This window comes from Salvelinus fontinalis, chromosome 1 (assembly GCF_029448725.1).
Source record: "Salvelinus fontinalis isolate EN_2023a chromosome 1, ASM2944872v1, whole genome shotgun sequence".
Classification (NCBI taxonomy): Eukaryota; Metazoa; Chordata; class Actinopteri; order Salmoniformes; family Salmonidae; genus Salvelinus; species Salvelinus fontinalis.
Genome location: NC_074665.1, coordinates 28,636,291 through 28,658,063, shown reverse-complemented (window position 1 = coordinate 28,658,063; position 21,773 = coordinate 28,636,291). Strand labels below are relative to the sequence as shown.

General features: G+C 40.6%; 1 protein-coding gene across 2 annotated transcripts in view; it reads left to right on the top strand.

Annotated features, from left to right (window-relative positions):
- Positions 1–1,392: 1,392 nt before the first annotated feature.
- LOC129852322 (synapse differentiation-inducing gene protein 1) overlaps positions 1,393–21,773 on the top strand; it is a 40,400-nt gene continuing 20,019 nt past the window's right edge. The window contains exons 1-3 of one of the 2 annotated variants that reach the window (XM_055918264.1): positions 1,393–1,884; positions 4,540–5,212; positions 10,561–10,698. In XM_055918264.1, the coding sequence (XP_055774239.1) occupies positions 4,646–5,212; positions 10,561–10,698 (705 nt within the window). In that variant the 5' untranslated portion in view covers positions 1,393–1,884; positions 4,540–4,645. Of the gene's footprint in view, positions 1,885–1,941; positions 2,580–4,539; positions 5,213–10,560; positions 10,699–21,773 lie in introns of those variants that run through there. The other variant, XM_055918265.1, reaches the window with a different exon arrangement.

The window sequence follows — 21,773 nt, the reverse complement described above, 5'->3', positions numbered from 1 at the left end:
TCTTCCTACACACCTGGTTTCAATCCCATTCATTACATGTTGTGTATTTAACCCTCTGTTTCCCCTCATGTCTTTGTCAGAGATTTTTTGTAATTCAGATTTCTTGTTGTTTGTATTGGTGCGCGATGGGTCCTCGTACCCACTTTGTTTTATTTTTATTCATAATTTTGGAGTTATGTTTTGTTTACAGTTATTAAACAACTCCATTTCATTAAGTTTGATTCTCCTGCGCCTGACTTCCCTGCCACCTATACACACACGACTCTGACACCCTGAGCAGTTTCCTTCCTCTCCGGCAACTGAGTTAGGAAGGACGCCTGTATCTTTGTAGTGACTGGGTGTATTGATACACCATCCAAAGTGTAATTTATAACTTCACCATGCTCAAATGATATATCTACCAACAGATGCCCTTCTTTGTGAGGCATTGGAAAAACTCCCTGGTCGTTATGGTTAAATCTGTGTTTGAAATTCACTGCTCGACTGAGGGACCTTACAGATAACTGTATGTGTGGGGTACAGAGATGAGGTAGTCATTTAAAAATCATGTTAAACATTATTATTCCACACAGAGTGAGTCCATGCAACTTATGAGACTTGTTAAGACATTTTTTATTTAGGCTCGCCATGACAATATCATTCCACTTTGACATTATGGGGTATTGTGTGTAGGCCAGTGACAAGTAAAAACTAAATGTAATCAATCTATTTTAAATTCAGGCTCTAACACAACAACATTTTAGAAAACATGAATACATTACAACAAGCTCATGCATGCATGTAGATCTTGAAGGAAAGCATTTGATTAGAATAAATCAGCAAAATCAAACAAGCTGATATTTGAAGCTGATTGGTCACACTTCAATCAGGATGTTTACACGATTTCATAATCACTCATGATGATTTTTCTTTTTTTGCTTAGCTTAGTTCATAATCTATTTTATCTGTAAAATGGAGCTGTCTAGTGCTGAAATATGTTGTCTTCTAGATGTCAAAAGACTATATGCAAAAATTATTCATTCTTTGAATTGAATTTCTGTTCAACAAGAAATTCAGTAATATTTAAAGTAGCACCTCTTGTTGTTCAAGCACATATACACCTGGGGGCAGCATCCGATTATTTGATATGACAAGCAACAGCAAGCAATAAACTGAGGTCAATAATGCTTCCTTCAACAACCACAACATTACATTGTCATATTTGTCAATATAAAATGAGGTATAGGATTTACCTAATATAATAGTAGCAGATGGGTTACTAAACCATGGTTCATTGATATTGATGGTTCATTGATAATGTAATCCTCTTCAAAAGCCTTATATTTCTGCATGAAAAAGTATGAAAACGAGTTGAAAGACCCCGCATTCTTTAGGACCATGGGGTAAACTGTCCCATTTTGCTTGGAACCTTCATCCAACACTAGACTGATAGCCTAGGTAAGGTCTGAACGGTTGCTATTCGACACTTTCACATACAAAGCACAGTGCAGCTGCATTCGCTTCACAAGTAAAATGCTCTTGTGGTATGTCTGTAGCTTGTGTTGCTTGTATGCTGCTGCATCTTTTCCCCGCTGGATTCATCCAGTCTGAGCAGAAGCCAACTGCAACACCCCCATTGCAGGCACACAAAAGAAAAGTGTAATTGACTGATGTTTTTTTGCTCTGCTTTTTGGAGGGTGGAAATCGGACTGTTGGGGCTTGGGTTTAACACTTTTGGCCAGATTAGGCGGAGACTCGGAGTTCTGGCTAGATGTATATGGGTTAGCTTGTAGAGAATTACCAGAGAAAGGGAACGAGCCCTGACGGATTGATAAACCCTCTGTCCACTTATGTTTCCCACGGGATCCAGCCTATTCGCCGCAGAACGCCCTTTCACCTTGGAAGGTAAGTGTGTGTGAATGCCTTGCCAGTCAGATCACGAACATGTAGGTTACAGCAATGAATGATTGCACCAAGATGACACTACAAAGATGACACCAGCGCATAACCAAATAACACTGTCTTCGTAAATTATTCACAATTCAAATATAAGTATAACCTACATTTGTCCATTTTATTCACGACATTGGGTTTTAAAGAATTGAGGAGACTGCGAAGAACACAAGCAAGCCTATAAATGTTAGTTAGCCACTGGGAAAATAAGTCATTTAAACGTCTAGTTTTGATTTACATTAGGTTGAGATGTAAACTAATGTGAATTCAACAAACATTTCACTATGTCACTGGATTTAGGTTAAAGGTTGGGTGAAAAAAAGACGACATTCCCTTATGTTGATTACTTTTTGCAAATCCAGATGTATTTTTGTTGTTTTTGAAATTACGTGGAAACAACGTTGATGCAACCAGTTTTTGCCCAGTTGGTATTTTCATTGATTCGTTTTTTTGGGGCGATGCAGATACATTTACCAAAAGGGTAGGCTACTAGCTTTTTTTAATACATATGCTTCACGTGCCACAATAACATCAACGATATTGCCGCATTTCCGCGTGGGCTGGATATCAAATAAGACTGATTTTGTTTCAAGACGAGTGATGGATGTCTGGGCCCTGACGACCGTCCGGTACTCATTACAAACAAGGTAAACAAAGGACATTGAAGGACAGCACCGTGGATAGCTCCTCCATTCACCGGAGGAGACTTCGTGCGGCTATTTTGTTCCGGTGCTGACCATGTTTTAGCCTACTTCTCCATTCATCATGTGTCATGTCCAACACTTGGATTAGTTTACACTCTAATTCATTCAAATGGACTAGTTTATTTTACTGAACCAGCATTGCATGCACTATGTTTACTATGAAAATTCAAGGAAATTGGCCAACCCTTAGCCCGGCTATGTTGCCCGCTGCACATAACCCACAAACTGAGATACTGTATATTGCTTTCATGGAAAGTTAAGTTGTCGACTGGTAGGCTACCCTAACACTCATTATTTGAAAACGTAAACATTATCTGGCCTGATTGATAGCTTCCAAACATATACTTTTCTGTATAAAAAAAAAATAATTCTATAGAGGTCATTGGAATGTATGGAAACATGATCTTCACTGTTTCCATTGTATTTTAGTGTTGCAAGGGGGGACCAATTGTCACTTCATTTCACATTCTCAATTCATTGACTTCTTGTCAACAGGGAGATATAGTCCCTTTCAAAGTGGCCCATCTAGTATCTTTTCAGGAGAATGACTGTCCCCTTATTGTCTGTATTGCAAGGCACGTTATGTACTCCAATGGTTTCAGAGGCTCAGGGCTGAGTTAAGCTTTTTAAAGCTTGGTCTTGTGAGGACCAATTATGGTCATATGCTCAGAGATAGCACTGTGTTGTGACTGCCACTGAGCCAAAACGTGACCAGCTAGATATTCTCATAATGTAAATAGAGATTGCAATGTTGAACAGTTGAAGGACTATCCCTCCAATAGGCTTTAGCTTTGACATTAGCTTTGAGCATTGAAGGTGACAGAAAGGGAACAGTGGCAGTCCATTTTAATTCCACTGGAGCCTTTAATTAGCTAATTAAAGCAAGAACATGCTTTAAAGCTGTTGGTTAACTTTCCCTGAGGCCATGAATGCAAAGCAGGTCATTGAACTCTTCAGCAAAAGACGAAAAGCAAACAAATAAAGAATTGAAATTAAGCCAAGGGAGTCCCAATACCTCCCACATTCAGTGAGGCGTTTAATTGGTCACAGGGTTCTGCACGGGAATCTGTTCTCACAGTCTGTGGCAATACACTCAAAAACTGACCAGGATGTCATGTCCATTAGAGCCTCCCCTGCAGTGGCCCGTTTCTCATCCTGCACACAGAGTTTACTGCTGAACCTAGCAAAAATTGCCTTTTCATTCCAGGCCTTGGCAAGGTAGAGCATGCCGATAGATTATCAATGGCTCTGACATGAAACGTTACTGCATATGCAGGGACTACATTTGCATGGTTGAGAACCAAAACCTTGCAGGCTGAGAGAGGGATCGAGGGTGAGGCGTGTGTGCTGTGCATGTGTGTGTTTTTGTGTGTGTATGTGCATGCGGGCATGTGTGTGTTTGCCAACAAAATGCATTTGTTGGTACATACCCCACCAGATAAAAGGCAAAGTGATGTAGGTTGGGAGTTAGAAGTGCCTTAGGCAGCAACGAACACCTTGGGATTTAATGCTTGGCAGGGTTTATGTTTTGTAACTAGCAGCTGTGCCATTAAATCTTCACAGAGATGGTGGATGTTAATTGACAAAACACTCCTCTTCACTTTTTCTTAAACCCTCTACCTGGCCATGTTTCTGACTGAGCTGGATCCACCAAAATAAATCAACACAATTAAAAATACATTTACATGTGCAAGACTACATGAAAATAGGCAGAAAGCCCAACGCTGATTTAAAAAATAGTTTTTCCTCATTTGAAATACCAATTCAGTAACCTAAATAGAGGAAGTATGAAAGGTTTAAAGCTTTGTCTGGGTTTATACTGCTTTTGATGAAAACAAACAAGGCAAATTGAATACAAAATACCTTTTTATCTGCTAAACCATTTTAATATGACCTCCCACAGGAGAGTGCAGCCTACCATCCCATGCCTTCCCCAACCCAAGGCCCCTATGAGAGAGGCCTTTAAAGAGGAGGGGATTTGATCAAACAATCCAGCTCTCTAAGGCAGGATGGAGAGTGGACCAGGACAGGGAGCGGGGTCGGGCTCCAGCCAGGCTGTGGAGGCTGAGCCCCCCACCCAGCGGACGACTTCTCCAATCGGGAGAGGAAGGAATGCAGGGCTGGCCTCCTGCAAGCACAACGGTCTGATCAACACCCGCAGCTTGATGGTAGAGACTAAGGAAGGGCTGGTGTCGGTGTACTCGGCCCCCCAGTACCAGGGTCACATGGTGGTCAACCTGTCCCCTCAGCAGGAGCAGAATGGTCAGGGGGTGGGCGGAGGAGGGGGACCCCCACAGCTGCTCAACCCCAGCACTCTGCCCCAGGGCATGGACCCCCGCTTCAGGCCCAACCTGATCCTGTACTCTGAAAACATGCTGCGGGCCTGGGGGGATGGAGGAGTCGGGGATTGCTGTGAGACCACCTTCATAGAGGACTTTGCATCCGGCTCCTCTGCTGCCTCCAAGGATGGGCTGATGCTTGCCGATGGAAAGTTCCTGGAACTGTCTGTGGAGGATGCAAAGATCCAGACCCTGTCTTATGACATTGACGATGATGATGAGTTCCAAGAGCTGGAGGTAAGGCTCGGGGGCGCTGTCTTTTATCATAACACATTAGAATGTAAACATTTTAAGGGATGGTATATGTATGAAACACATGATTGTATTTCTGTATGGTTAGAAGTTTTCTATATATGTTTCTATTATTGCATTTAGAGCCAAATACAAATGGACCAGATGGATTTCAAAAGTTTTTGTCTGAAGGACGAAGATCACTTGGGTCCTTGAAGCTGTTCACTGAGAGCAACGTTTTATGCTTGAGATCTGATAAATATCAGGCTTTTCAAAGGCTGCCTCAGCATGAAAGAGGCTCTGTTGAGAATTCAAAGAGGCTAGAATGGAGAGAGGGGAAAGAAGATGATATGGTGAAAGGAGACAGGGGAGGAGAGATGATAGAGGAGAGGGGAAAAGGAGAGAAATAGGAGGAAAAGGGAGAGGCAGTCTGAACCACTGGGTATCTCCTGCGTCTGACTGTCTCTGCCAACTGTTCTGATTCAGGTGTAGCACAGCCCAGGCATTACCCTGCTCAGGAGGCTTCTGGACAAACCAGGCAGGAGAAGACATGTACTGTATGTGGGCTCAGGTGGCTATCTTGTGGATATATCATTTCCCTATTCCTGTGTTTGTGACCTTCAAAGACTAGTTATTTATATACTAAATGTTTACAGGTCAACACTAAACTGTTAGTTTCTGGTATTGCCATGGTTTCTGGTGGTTGTCACTGGAGCAGTCAAGGTGAACACCCTTTTTATAGCGCATTCTTTATTTGAGTTAATAAGATCTTTATTACGGTATGTTGTAATACTTTAGAGAAAGCAAAAAAAACTCCCCTTCTTCATTTGGCCCTTATTCAGTACAAAATTAGCTCTGCGCATTCTCAACGTGGGTTCTTTGAAATACACAGCAATGTAATAATATACAGTTGAAGTCAGAAGGTTACATACACTTAGGTTGGAGTCATTAAAACTCGTTTTTCAACCACTCCACAATTTCTTGTTAAACAAACTTTAGTTTTGGCATTTCACAGCCTACCTCCGAACTCAGTGCCTCTTTGCTTGACATCATGGGAAAATCAAAAGAAATCAGCCAAGACCTCAGAAGAAAAAATGTAGACCTCCAAAAGTCTGGTTCATCCTTGGGAGAAATTTCCAAAAACCTGAAGGTACCACATTCATCTGTACAAACAATAGTACGCAAGTATAAACACCATGGGACCACGCAGCCGTCATACCGCTCAGGAAGGAGACGCGTTCTGTCTCCTAGAGATAATCGTACTTTGGTGCGAAAAGTGCAAATCAATCCTAGAACAACAGCAAAGGACCTTGTGAAGATGCTGGAAGAAAACAGGTACAAAGTATCTATATCCACAGTAAAACGAGTCCTATATCGCCATAATCTGAGAGGCCGCGCAGCACGAAAGAAGTCACTGCTCCAAAACCGCCATAAAAAAGCCAGACTACGGTTTGCAACTGCACATAGGGACAAAGATGGTACTTTTTGGAGAAATGTCCTCTGGTCTGATGAAACAAAAATATAACTGTTTGGCCATAATGACCATCATTATGTTTGGAGGAAAAAGGGGGAGGCTTGCAAGCCGAAGAACACCATCTCAACCGTGAAGCACAGGGGTGGCAGCATCCTGTTGTGGGGGTGCTTTGCTGCAGGAGGGACTGGTGCACTTCACAAAATAGATGGCATCAGGAGGAGAAAATTATGTGGATATATTGAAGCAACATCTCAAGACATCAGTCAGGAAGTTAAAGCTTGGTCGCAAACAGGTCTTCCAAATGGACATTGACCCCAAGCATACTTCCAAAGTTGTGTAAAAATGGCTTAAGGACAACAAAGTCAAGCTATTGGAGTGGCCATCACAAAGCCCTGACCTCAATCCTATAGAACATTTGTGGGCAGACCTGAAAAAGTGTGTGCGAGCAAGGAGGCCTACAAACCTGACTCAGTTACAACCGCTCTGTCTGGAGGAATGGGCCAAAATGCAACCAACTTATTGTGGGAAGCTTGTGGAAGGCTACCCGAAAAGTTTCACCCAAGTTAAACAATTTAAAAGCAATGCCACCAAATACTAATTGAGTGTATGTGTAACGGCTCTCTCTCGGTGAGTGAGTTGACCAAGGCGCAGCGGGTTGTGAATACATAATGAACTTTATTTAACAAGACGAAACTAAACACACGAAGAACACTTGAATAATTATACAAAACAACAAAACGAACTAGACAGACCTAAACTATGAACTTACATGAAACGAGGAACACATAAACAGGAACGACCGACCGACCGACCGACCGACCGACCGACCGACCGACCGACCGAACGAGACGAGACAGTACCGTGTGGTGCAACAAACACAGACACAGTGACAATCACCCACAAACAAACAGTGAGAACACCCTACCTTCATATGACTCTCAATTAGAGGAAAACGCAAAACACCTGCCTCTAATCAAGAGCCATACCAGGCAACCCAAAACCAACATAGAAACGGAAAACATAGACTGCCCACCCAAAACTCACGCCCTGACCATCACACACATAAAAAACAACAGAAAACAGGTCAGGAACGTGACAGTATGTAAACATCTGACCTCCTGGGAATGTGATGAAAGAAATAAAAGCTGAAATAAATCATTCTCTCTACTATTATTCTGACATTTCACGTTCTTAAAATAAAGTGGCGATCCTAACTGACCTAAGACAGGGAATATTTACTAGGATTAAATGTCAGGAATTGTGAAAAACTGAGTTTAAATGTATTTGGCTAAGGTGTATGTAAACTTCTGACTTCAACTGTATGAGGTGCCCACAGAATAATTATTGTGGATTACTATCCTTAAAATGAATAACAAATACTGTACCGCATATGTAACATGATTCCCGTGGGTTTATGTTATTGGACTGCCCTTTACAATGTTCTTACAGTTCTTGTGGGGTAAAACATGTCTAAGCCTTCCAAATTTACATAGGCTGTCTAAGTTACTAAGTCCCTTCAATTATCATATATCATTTACTGTGTACTCTGATATTTTCATAGAACATTGAAGTGTGTCTCAGAATCTAGTTAATGGAGCATTTGACTCTTCTATTATGCAGCCACATTTCTGACTCCATTACCGTCGGATGTAGGCACTGTGTCTGGAATGAGATTTGTGAATTACATTTTTTGGCGTCTTGCTCAGAATCCATCTGAAGTTAATTAGCTAGAGTTCTGAAGAGGTGCAATGATTTCTTGTCGTGTCCTGCTAATCCACCCTCCAGGACAAGAATGTCCTCATAATTAGGGCCATGCTTTTTTTGACTTTTTTTGGGCACTTTGCTTTCACCAGTATTTCCAGCATGAGTCAGTGAAACCAACCATGGAAGTATTTTGCATTGACTCTCCCCTTTAACTGCCCCTAACTGACCCATTTTTAGCTACAACTTACTAGTCCGTTGGAAAGGATCAGCTTGAGCAAAGTGAGGTTTAGAATCACTGAACTACAAATAGTATTCCCTGACAAATAATAGGCTTTGTGCAATTAATGTCACAGAGGTACGCCGCCGCTGACTTAGGCGATTCCCCCACCAAACACACATGCACAACCAGACATTGATTGATTGATTGACTGGAGACAATTCAAATAACATTTCCCAGAACTTTCTACCTGCAGCAAACCTAGTGGATCATGTTGGAAATTAAGGGGAAAGCAACTTTTTTTTTAAAGCCCATAAAGCATGTCTCTACTTACAGCCTGAATTCAAAATATATTCAATCTTCACACGATACCCCATAATGAAATAGTTGAAACATGTTTGTAGATTTTTTTTCTCTCAAATTTCTTCAAAATGAAATATTTAATTTACGTAAGTATTCACACCCCTGAGTCAATACATTTTAGAATCACCTTTGGCAGCGATTACAACTGTGAGTCTTTCTGGGGAAGTCTCAAAGAACTTTGAACACCTGGATTGTACAATATTTGCATATTATTATTTAAAAAATTATTCAAGCACTGTCAAGTTGGTTGTTGATCATCGCTAGACAGCCATTTTCAAATCTTGCCATATATTTTAAAGACGACTTAAGTAAAATTTAACTAGGCCACTCAGGAACATTCAATGTCATCTTGGTAAGCAACTTCAGTGTATATTTGCCTTGTGTTTTAGGTTATTGTCATGCTGAAGGGTGAATTTATCTTCCAATGTCTGTTGGAAAGCAAACTGAAACAGGTTTTCCTCTAGGATTTTGCCTGTGCTTAGCTCTATTCCATTTCTTTTTATCCTAAAAAAACTCCCTATTCCTTGCCGATGACAAGCATACCCATAACAATATGCAGTCACCACAATGCTTGAAAATATAAAGAGTGATGCTCAGTGAGGGATGTGTTGGGTTGGATTTCCCCCAAACATAACACTTTGTATTCAGGACATAAAGCTAATTTCTTTGCCACATTTTTTGCAGTTTTCCTTTAGTGCCTTATTGCAAACAGGATGCATGTTTTGGAATATTTTTTGCTCTGTACAGACTTCCTTCTTTTCACTCTGTTTCTTAGGTTAATGTTGTTGATCCATCCTCAGTTTTCTCCTGCCACAGCCATTAAACTATTTTAAATTCACCATTGGCCTCATGGTAAAATCTCTGAGCGGTTTCCTTCCTCTCTGGCAACTGAGTTAGGAAGGACGCCTGTATCTTTGTAGTAACTGGGTTTATTGATACACCATCCAAAGCATAATTAATAACTTCAGCATGCTCAAAAGGATACTCAATGTCGGATTTTTTTACCCATCTACCAATAGCTGACCTTCTTTGCGAGGGATTAGAAAACCTCTAGTCTTTGTGGTTTAATCTGTGGTTCAACTTCACTGTTCGACTGAGGGACCTTAGAGATAATTGTCTGTGTGGGGTACAGAGATGAGGTAGTCATTAAAAAATAATATTAAACATGATTATTATTATTAAATTCAGGCTGTAACACAAAAAAATAGTAAAAAGTCAAGGGGTGTGAATACTTTCTGAAGGCACTGTGTCGCAGAGAGTGAGAGAGAGTGAAGTGGTGGGTTGTTTTTTGCCCATTATTGTCCAGCTGGCATGGCTAGTCGTGCCCCTGTCTGGGTGAACATATGTACAGGGCCCTCCCGGTGCAAATCGACTGCTAGAGAGCCCAGCTGTGCAAGCTGTCAGTGTATTTACAAACCTGTGCTGAGGTGAGGAAAACAAGAGGTCATCTGTAGTCTATAAAGACAGAAAATCATTTAAACGAAACATTAGCAAGGCCACCCTATGCTGTGCTACAGTGCAGTCTTCTGTAGACCTCTCTCCTTTCTTGACATGCAGTATTCACTCAAAGTATTAAAACTCTTTGTGCTTTCACAGAGCGAGTACTCGAGCGACTCGGAGAGTGAGGACAACTTCCTCATGATGCCACCGAGAGACCACTTGGGCCTGAGCGTCTTCTCCATGGTGTGCTGCTTCTGGCCCCTGGGGATCGCTGCCTTCTACCTGTCCCACGAGGTAAGGACTACTGTACTGTCAATGACTCTACACTACGGCTTGGTCACCACAAGCATTTATAGTAAATATCAAGTCAGTCTTAGGAGAATGTGTATAACATCAGACAATAAATAACCGTTTATAAGTCAATAATTTATAGAGTTACGTTTTGTTTATTAGGACCCTCATAGCTACTGCACATGCTGCAGCTACTCTTCCTGGGGTCCACATAAAATGTAAAAATACATGACAAAGTGCAGAACAGTTAGAGACAAGAACACTAGATGTGACATTAAATTCAAACAAGAGTTATATATTAGAAAGACACCAAGAGACAACAAAAATACTATTTCACATTATTCATATATACAGTGGCTTGCGAAAATATTCACCCCCTTGGAATTTTTCCTATTTTGTTGCCTTACAACCTGGAATTAAAATTGATTTTGGGGGGGTTTGTATCATTTGAGTTACACCACATGCACCACACTTTGAAGATGCAAAATATTTTTTTGTGTGAAACAAACAAGAAATAAGACAAAAAAACAGAAAACTTGATCGTAAGTATTCACCCCCCCAAAGTCAATACATTGTATTTTGCACCTTTTGCAGCAATTACAGCTGCAAGTCTTTTAGGTTATGTCTCTATAAGCTTGGCACATCTAACCACTGGGATTTTTGCCCATTCTTCAAGGCAAAACTGCTCCAGCTCCTTCAAGTTGGATGGGTTCTGCTGGTGTACAGTAATCTTTAAGTCATACCACAGATTCTCAATTGGATTGAGCTCTGGGCTTTCCAAGGCATTTAAATGTTTCCCCTTAAACCACTCGAGTGTTGCTTTAGCAGCATGCTTAGGGTCATTGTCCGGCTCAAGAATTTCCCTGTATTTAGCGCCATCCATCATTCCTTCGATTTTGACCAGTTTCCCAGTCCCTGCCGATGAAAAACATCCCCACAGCATGATGCTGCCACCACCATGCTTCACTGTGGGGATGGTGTTCCCGGGGTGATGAGAGTTGTTGGGTTTGCGCCAGACATAGCGTTTTCCTTGATCGACAAAAAACTACATTTGTGTCTCATCTGACCAGAGTACTTTCTTTCATATGTTGGGAAGTCTCCCACATGCCTTTTGGCGAACACCAAATGTGTTTGCTTATTTTTTTCTTTAAGCAATGGCTTTTTTCTGGCCACTCTTCCATAAAGCCCAGCTCTGTGGAGTGTACGGCTTAAAGTGGTCCGATGGACAGATACTCCAATCTCCGATGTGGAGCTTTGCAGCTCCTTCAGGGTTATCTTTGGTCTCTTTGTTGCCTCTCTGATTAATGCCCTCCTTGCCTGGTCTGTAAGTTGTGGTGAGCGGCCCTCTTTTGGCAGGTTTGTTGTGGTGCCATATTCTTTCAATTTTTTTATAATGGATTTTATGGTGCTCTGTGGGATGTTCAAAGTTTTGGATATGTTTTTAGAACCCAACCCTGATCTGTACTTCTCCACAACTTTGTCCCTGACCTGTTTGGAGAGCTCCTTGGTTTTCATGGTGTCGCTTGCTTGGTGGTGCCCCTTGCTTAGTGGTGTTGCAGACTCTGGGTCCTTTCAGAACAGGTGTATATATACTGAGATCATGTGACACTTCAAGTAATGCCACCTGTGTACAATCTAACTTATTATGTGACTTCTGAAGGTAATTGGTTGCACCAGATTTTAATTAGGGGCTTCATAGCAAAGGGGGTGAATACATATGCACGCAACACTTCTCCGTTTTAAATTTTTTTGAATGTTTTGAAACAAGTTATTTTTTTCATTTCACTTCACCAATTTGGACTATTTTGTGTATGTCCATTACATGAAATTCAAATAAAATAAAATTTAAATTACAGATTGTAATGCAACAAAATAGGAAAAACACCAAGGGGGATGAATACTTTTGCAAGGCACTGTACATATTCATATACAGTACCGTTAAATTGGATATTTAGAAAGAGGTGAGGCGCTGGGAAACAAGAAGATTTTGTATCTGTTTTTTAAAGCTGGACTTGCTTTTTGCCTGAGTAACCTCTGGAGGCAGAGCATTCCACGATGACATGGCTCTATGCCAGTGGAGGCTCCTCAGAGGAGGAAAGGGAAGACCATCCTCAGTGAATTTCATAAAAATACAAATAGTGAAACATTAAAAAAGTTATTCTTTCTAGATAAAATTATACTACATGTTTTCCAGTCACCAAATAATTGATTAAAACACACTGTTTTGCAATGAAGGTCTACAGTAGCCTCAACAGCAATCTGTAGGGTAGCACCATGGTGTAGCTGGAGAACAGCTAGTATCCGTCCTCCTCTGGGTACATTGATTTCAATACAAAACTTAGGAGGCTCGTGCTTCTCACGCCCTTCCATAGACTTACATAGTAATTATGACAACTTCCAGAGGACGTCCTTCAACCTATCAGAGCTCTTGACGCATGAACTGACCACCCAATGTTGTCCACCCAGTCAAAGGATCAGAGAATGAATCTAGTACAGCTAGCTAGCACTGCAGAGCATAAAATGTGGTGAGTAAAGTTAGTTGACTCAAAGAGATAGAAAGACAATAGTTGAACAGTTTTGAATAAATAAATTTCTTCAAAAATAAAGGAGAAGCAAGCAAGAGAGATAGAGAGAGCTATATTTCGTAGTATTTTTATTTTATTTGCTTAGCTAGTGAATGCAGCTAGCTATAGCCTACTAAAACACCCGGCTCAAACAGAGAGAGATACTACGTTAGCTAGCTGGCTATGACTATCAAACTCTGGAACTCTTACTAGTCAAGGTAAGCTTTTGGTTTGATTAATTTATTGCCAACGGGGCCCGCCGGTATAACTGCTAAACTGTTTGCTGCTGATTGTACACTGTACTGCATGATTGTAGCAGGTTAACTAACACGTTAGTTCTAGAAGCTATGTTGACTATGACGTTAATATGGTGACAATGATGTAGGCTGTGTGTAGCAGTTATAATATGAAGATTTGGCTTGGAAAGGTTTTTTCGCCTGGTCACAAACAGCTGACGTGTTGTGCACTGAAGTCCATAAGCGAAGGGAAAAGGTGAGAGGAGAAGAGGGTGTAGATGTGAGAAGGAATTTTACAATGATCAAAGGGCTGCTATGAAAGTGAACTGTGTTTGTGGATGAACAGGGGTGTATTCATTCCGCCGATTCTGTTGAAAAACTTGTATTAAACAGAATGAAACGGGGATAAACATACCGGAATTTAGTCAATAGAAACTCTCATTTGCAACTGTTGGACAACCTCATGATGGGTATAGGAAAAATTAGACTCATGTAGTAGCCTAAACCTATCGATGTTACATTGAGCTGGGTGAATGGAATATGATTAACAGTCATCTAATATGCTTTAATAGAAATAAGGCCATGCTCCTAAAACTCATTTATCGTCCTCTCTCATCTTAAACGGCCCTGGCCGGTACTGCTCTATACATAACTAAGCGACCCATTAAATCTGTTTTTGGTTTGGTACCGTGAAGAAACCCATAGTGGCATGTCTGGTGGGGTATGTACACTGAGTGTACAAAACATTAAGGACACCTGCTCTTTTCGTGACATAGCTTTCACCTGGTTAGTCTATGATACCTTATTGATGTTACTTATTAAATCCACTTCAATCAGTGTAGATGAAGGGCAGGAGGTTAAAAAATGTTAAGCCTTGAGACAATTGAGACATGGATTGTGTATGTGTGCCATTCAGAGGGTCAATGGGCAAGACAAAATATTTAAGTGCCTTTGAACGGGGTATGGTAGTACAGTAGGTTCCAGGCGCACCGGTTTGTGTCAAGAACTGCAACCCTGCTGGGTTTTTCATGCTCAACAGTTTCCGTGTGTATCAAGAATGGTCCACCACCCAAAGGACATCCAGCCAACTTGACACTACTGTGGGGGTGCAACTCAATATTAGGAAAGTGTCCTTAATGTTTTGTACACTCAGTGTATGTCTGTTTGAAGTGTATGCAAATAGATTATACAAGTGGTTAGGCATTTTCAACACACAAATATTTCTTAAAATCCCATATAAAAACAACATGAATTAACCTTGAGAGGAAGATAAGAGTGGACCTGATGAAGATGGTAGGTAGTTGTTTTCCCCGTGTGTGTAACGATCTCATATCTCTGTGAGCTGCTCGAAGCCTCTGGCAGAGGCCTGCTACCCACACTGCATCACTCTGGTCTGACTGCACATCACGACTCACACCTACATCTCTCTTATTCTCCAGCTTTAAAAAAAAACTCTGCTCGGTTGGCATGGGCAACACAGCCCACACTAAAATCAATTCCCTAAAATCCAACTACAAAGCCTAGCAGACGCAGAATAAAAAATGTAGCAGGCTGGATTTAAAACGACATCGCCATGGTGGGAGGTTTTGAAAAGCTTTAGGGTATTATCAAAGATAAGCTATTCAAAGCAGCCATTGAAAGATCCTGAAAGGAGCAGGACAGGAACACATTTTGAGCCTCAGTGATTTGAAAACACATGCACAAACTCATGTTAAGTAAATCTCTTCTGATCATCTTCCTTCTTTGAGTTGTCCTCAATTGATACTGACACTTTGGATTTTAGGAAAATCAAAGGTGGTCTGCAAAACATAATGAAGGAAAATGCAGCCTTGATAAAGCAACCCACGTACACAAAATAGATGTCGAAATCTTCACTTCATCATTTAAAAAAATACTATAGACACAATTTCCTGTGTGTGCAGAATGGGCAGGCACGGATATAAGTGTGTTTATTGGATCTAAAGAGTTAGAAGCCAGAACCTTATAATTAAGAACATTGTTAGTATTTACATTTATGTAAATGTCACAATGTGATAATTGGATGGATAACCATGCATAGATCGATAATCTTAAAGCAAGGAACTGCTGCAGTACTGCTCAATTTTCTGCTAAAGTCTGTATTTATGTGTACTCTAGATAAACCATGTTGTCTACCGCCCACACATACAGGATTTCTGCCATAGCATATGTTCTCTTTCAACACCTCCCTCAGGAGTTTGTGTTTCAGATATCAGTCACCTTATTAACCCATTTGTTACCAAATTTTTGCCACTGTGCCACTATGCAAATCTAATGCCATTAGTAACCTTAAGGGGGACCTTCAATGCTGCAGACATGTTTTGGTACCCTTCCCCAGATCTGTGGCTATACACAATCCTGTCTCGGAGCTCAACGGACTATTCCTTCGACCACATGGCTTGGTTCTTGCTCTGACATGCACTGTCAACTGTGGGACCTTATATAGACAAGTGTGTGCCTTTCCAAACCATGTCCAATCAGTTGAATTTACCACAGGTGGACTCCAATCAAGTTGTAGAAACATCTCAAGGATGATCAATGGAAACAGGATGCACCTGAGCTCAATTTCGAGTCTTATAAAGGGTCTAAATACTTATATAAATAAGGTATTTCTGTTTTGTTTTTTTATACATTTGCAAACATTTCTAAAAACCTGTTTTCGCTTTGTCATTATGGGGCATTGTGTGTAGATTGGTCAGGATTTATTAAGCAATTTTAGAATAAGGCTGTAACATAACAAAATGTAGAAAATGTCAAGGGGTCTGAATACTTTACGAAGGCAGTGTACATACCTCACATGCAACCCATAATAAAACTATGTAATTAATATTACCAAGTCTATGTCACGCCCTGGCCTTAGTATTCTTTGTTTTCTTAATTATTTTAGTTAGGTCAGGGTGTGACATGGGGAATGTATGTGGTTTTTGTAGTGTCTAGGGTGGTTGTAAGGTTTAGGGGGTTTATTAGAGTAGCTGGGTTTATGTGTAGTATAGAAGTCTAGCTGTGTCTATGGTGGAGTGTATGTTTCTAGGTATGTCTATGGTTGCCTGAGTGGGTCTCAATCAGAGACAGATGTCTTTCATTTGTCTCTGATTGGTAGCCATATTTAAGGCAGCCATGGGCATCATGCATTTGTGGGTAATTGTCTATGTTGAACGTAAGTAGTTTGTGTGTGCACTTGCGTTTGTAGCTTCACGGTCGTTTGTTGTTTTGGTTAGTTTGTGTATAGTGTTTGTTTCGTGTTTTTCCCTCTCTTACAAAATAAAGAGATGTATTTTGCATACGCTGCGCCTTGGTCCACTGTCATTCAAGAAGACGACCGTGACAGTCTATTAAAACTGAATATCTGACTCTATAAAGCTGAAGGATAAATAGGAATATGCAACCAATTTTCTTAAAGAGACACAAGAATAATAACAAGAAAGGTCTGAGAATGGAATAAAAATATTCTATATCAAAGGCAGATATTTAATATCATTGTAAAATGAATGAAATCACATACAAGGCACAAAGCTTAGGTTACAAGGCAATACTGACATTAACAAAACAACGTATTGAACAGGCATTAACAAAACATTGAAAACAAAGGCGCATACTGTATGTAAACTAGACCATTTAAACATTATTTTTGCAAAGAAAATATTAAAACATTTCAACAACGTATTTGTTTTTTAAGCTGTTGAATACAGCTTGGAGAAATTGTGACCATTTTGAGAAATCATATGAAACTTCTGTGAATCATACTAGACACCTTAATAATGCATAATATGACACATTTGTTTAGAGGTACAACTTTAACTTCTCTGGAGCTTGCAAAGTACAAAAGCTGTGTGCTCTCACTTTTGTGACCCATGGGATTAAATAGGTTAAGTGCACTTTAATCAAGATCAGGTTACTGCTTATTGTCTCTTTCTGTGAAAATGTGCCCTCAAAATCTTGCGCTCAATGCAAAGCAGACCAGAAAGCAGCTTCTGTGTCAATGGTAGGACGTTAGTAAGAGCTGTGTTTCGCGTGTTGTACTTTGGTTTCTGCATATTGAGAGCAACTGTAAAGGCCGTAGCCATTTGAATTGGTTCCCTTTACCTTTTGTACTGCTCAACACTCCAATTAATTTCCTCCTTTCAGGAGGAACAAAGCAATCAATACACAGCTCTTTGGGGCGACAGGGTGTAGGAAAAAAGCTTTAACCACAACAAATCTAGATTTCATTGGTGATATTGCAGGGGACCCCCCACCCCCGAAACCAATCTGTCAGAATGACTTTGATTTTAGCAATTCATTTCTGCACATGGTTAGCTGCAGTTATTGTACTGAATGAGATACAGGACATCATCATCATCATGTTCGTTGTCAAAATGGTCATCTTGTCTTTCTTCCTCCTGTTCTTCATCATTATTGCATTGGTACCCATGATAGTTTTTACGTCTTACGTGGTAATGATGCCATTTTCTGAGAGCAGTTAAGTGTTACAACTATATGTTATTATATCGATCAACAGCTCCCAGCATCCTTACTCCTTACTCTTATGTTACTGTCTCAAACGCAAAGGACATGCATGGATTGGCTTTTATCGAAGCGGAAACACCCAGATTGACTCAGACTGCATCTAAGGTTATTACGCCGAAACATAAGCCTGTTTGTATGTCCCTTCAATCTATACTCCAATCAATACAGACACAGAGTGACCATTTTTCTTTATGTTTTTGGGGGATTTTCGAGTCCCTCAGTCAAGCTCCTGATTCCCTTTTTTTCGATCAAGCTGGGCTGAAGCGTGTTTTGGTACGCTTTCTTTCCACTTTCATTATTATGACACCAACAGTGAAACAGTTGATGATGACTATGTTCCTCTGACTCATCTGGCAGAGTGGAAGAGCTCTGGTCATCATGCATATTGCAACCACCACCACACTACTTCCCATCTGTTCTAAGGCTTAGGAGGAACTATCAGAGAGGGTAGATTGTGAAATACATATTCAAGCAAGGGTTGGTCTCTTCTATAGATGTGCACCCATCCAAGAGCAACCTGGTGGAGAACAAGGGCCAATTTGTCCATTTATCTCTGTAGTTAATATGACCGGCTGAGAGCATTTTTTTTTATTGTAATTGCCACCTTCTACTGCCTGAAGTGCCTGCCTGGTTGCCAAAATTGTTTGTGCATTAGCACACTCTTCCGACTTTTTTTTGTCAAACCAATCAAACCATGCTAAAGCACAAACAACTCTGCGACCAGGCTAACTAAAAGCCATTACACAGAGCATAAATCAGATCTGCATGCCCCATTGATCCACAGAGAAATACTGCTGTGTAAATGGACATGCATAACTCTTTGAATATTTAAAGTGCTTTGCTTTGAGAGTATTTCCCTGGTTTGAATAAGCCTTAAGGTGTTTATTTACTTTCTCCAGGGCAATATATAACTCTGGTTTACTAATGAAATAGTTGTTTTCATGAGGATCCCTCTCTCGGCCCTCACCATCGTTCTAGTGACACATTACATGGTTGGACCCAGACAGTTTTAATCAACAGCTGTCGCTGATATATTGCAACTGTGCATCGACAAGACCAAATTGGTGCATTGTGTTCCCTCTTTCTACCCAGCAAGAGCAAACAACATGTGTCCACGACTATTATCATATAACCCACTTCAATCGCTGTGGTTAAATGGACAGCTTCATCTTTATGCATGTGCCCATTTACCGGCTCACAGATTCATTAAGCTGGGGGCGCACTGGCCAAATACAGATTGAACGGCCTGAACACAAGAGACCAGAATGAGATCTGCTGGAAATGAAACATCCTGACTGGTCATTTAGCTGCTGTATAAGAATAAGTAACACCTCATTTAGTTTTGGTTGAGACAGGTATCGTGCTTCTCCACAGGATTACCATTGTCAAAGCCACAGACACAAACAAATGGGAATAGTATTTTACTATTACCTGTACCACTCAAACATTTCTTCTGTTATTGCCGGATTTTGTGATTTGAGTCATTGGTTTTGCCAAGGATTATTGTATTGGAATTGTTATTTATCTATTTTCCTGAGCATACCAGGTCATTGTTATTCTCTGAATTAAGGTGTTTGTGTATACAAATGGTGTGATGGAAAAATACATTATGTGCAGCTGAATAATTCCCCTGTTTTTTTGTCACAGTGCAATATTAATACTGTAGATCTTATTTTAATTACCGGTAAGCTCCATACTATCACATGGGCAAAGTTGAATAGGTCCCGACTCCCTAGAGAGGAGGTCTCTCACTGTTTCCGATACCAAACTGCAACAATCTGTTTTTGCTAAACCAGTGTGCATAATTCACTGCTTTTAGAGTTTACTCCATACAAATGGAGTAAGCTTTTTATATCATATTTTGGCTAGAGAGAGTGTGAGAGTGGGCCTTGTATGGAATAAGCTGGGAACAAATACCTTTCCTGGGTGATGGCGATGATCCACAAAGCACAGATTCTTTATTTACTGTATACCACAGATGGGCTTTTATGTCCTTTCCTCTTATCCACAATGACCTACTTCTCTATACTTTCATGTAGTGTATACAGTACATTTATGTCCCTGTGGACAATAGTGTAGGAGTACTGTATTTAAGTTTTGTTTTTGAAATGTGAAGGATTATTTTTCAGGAAACACCTTCAGACCACAAGGGTAGAAGATAATTGTGTAATGTGTTTTGTAAAAAACGTTCATCCTCAGTCGCAAAATGACGTGGCGCTTTCTCTTTTTCTCTTTCTCCGTACTGCATCTGAAGAACTGCAGTTGCTCGTTTTTTGCTTTGATTTGATTTTAATTAATTATGCTGACTTGAATTGAACCAGTAATTACAAAGAACTGTCTCTCGCCTGCGCAGAACAATAGGATTGTTAATCGTATTTGCATACTTAGTATGCTCGTTCAATTTGTGGAGGGCTGGGTGGAAAATGGGACTGTGTCTGTAAGATTTTCCCAAGACTCAACAACACCCTATGTGGCATCCTCTAGTTCAAACAGATTATAGTTAGAATAACGAGACACAGACTGGGAGAACTGTGGCTCATTTTGATGCATTTGTCAGTCATCTGAAACAGTCTGTATTTTTGAAGGGCTCCTGAGAGTTACTGAGGAAGCTTGATCTCACTGTCTTATACTTTAAACAACAACATCGAAGCCATTCTATAGCGATGTCTCTCATACTGTATATTCATAAACAGTCATTTTCAGGCCCAACTGAATGTTTCATTGTCCTCATTACAATTCGGCCGGCTGCAGCCAAAACAACCATGTCCTGCTGACCTTTCTAAGCATGCAGAAATGACTCGTCTTTTGTTTCAAATACTGTATGTAACATCATAGACATAACAACACAGATCAATTATGGTTCATTGTCATGTTAACAAAGGCTATTACCTTCGCATAGCTCTGCGAATGGTTCAACTGTGCATGTATCCTCACTATGTGATGAAGATAGATGGGCTCCCGAGTGGCGCAGTGGTCGAAGGCACTGCATCTTAGTGCTAGAGGCGTCACTACAGACCCTGGTTTAATTCCAGGCTGTATCACAACCGGCCATGATTGGGAGTCCCATAAGGCGGCGCACAATTGGCCCAGCGTCGTCCGGGTTAAGGTAGACCATCATTGTAAATAAGAATTTGTTCTTAACTGACTTGCCTAGTTAAATAAAGGTTAAATATATAAATATTTTTAGAAGGTAGTGAAGGTACATTTTTGTGTCTATGCACGGCTTCCCCTCCCCCCTGGGGAAATGTGTGTTACATCAAACACAGAGACTAGAGTAATCAAAAATGCTTCAGATTTTAGATGTCACTGGGGCAGCGGGGCCAAGGCCCACATCTTTCAACTCGATGCACACTAAATCTGTAACATGGCCTGCAGTTACTCTGCTCAGGTCTGCTATTGATCTTTAAGGTCTCTGTGGAGGCTTATATTTTGGAGGATGGTGGGGGCTGTGGGTGGGAGTTCTCTTTATATGAAATAATACCATCAAGCCCAGATTATCCATGGATTAGGGATCCCCAAGCAGGGGATGATAATCAGCCTTTGGACCTCATGGTAGCATTGTTTGGAGTTGGACAGAGAATGTGTGTGTGTTAGGGGGGGGGGGGGGGGGGGGGGGTTGTCCAACCAGACACTGTAAATGTAATATATTATATTAGAGAATAAATTTGACCTCTCAATACAAAGCAGCAGCAAATGCAGAAAATCATTATTTAAATTAACTTGATCCTTTGCTTCCATGAACAATGCTTTTTGA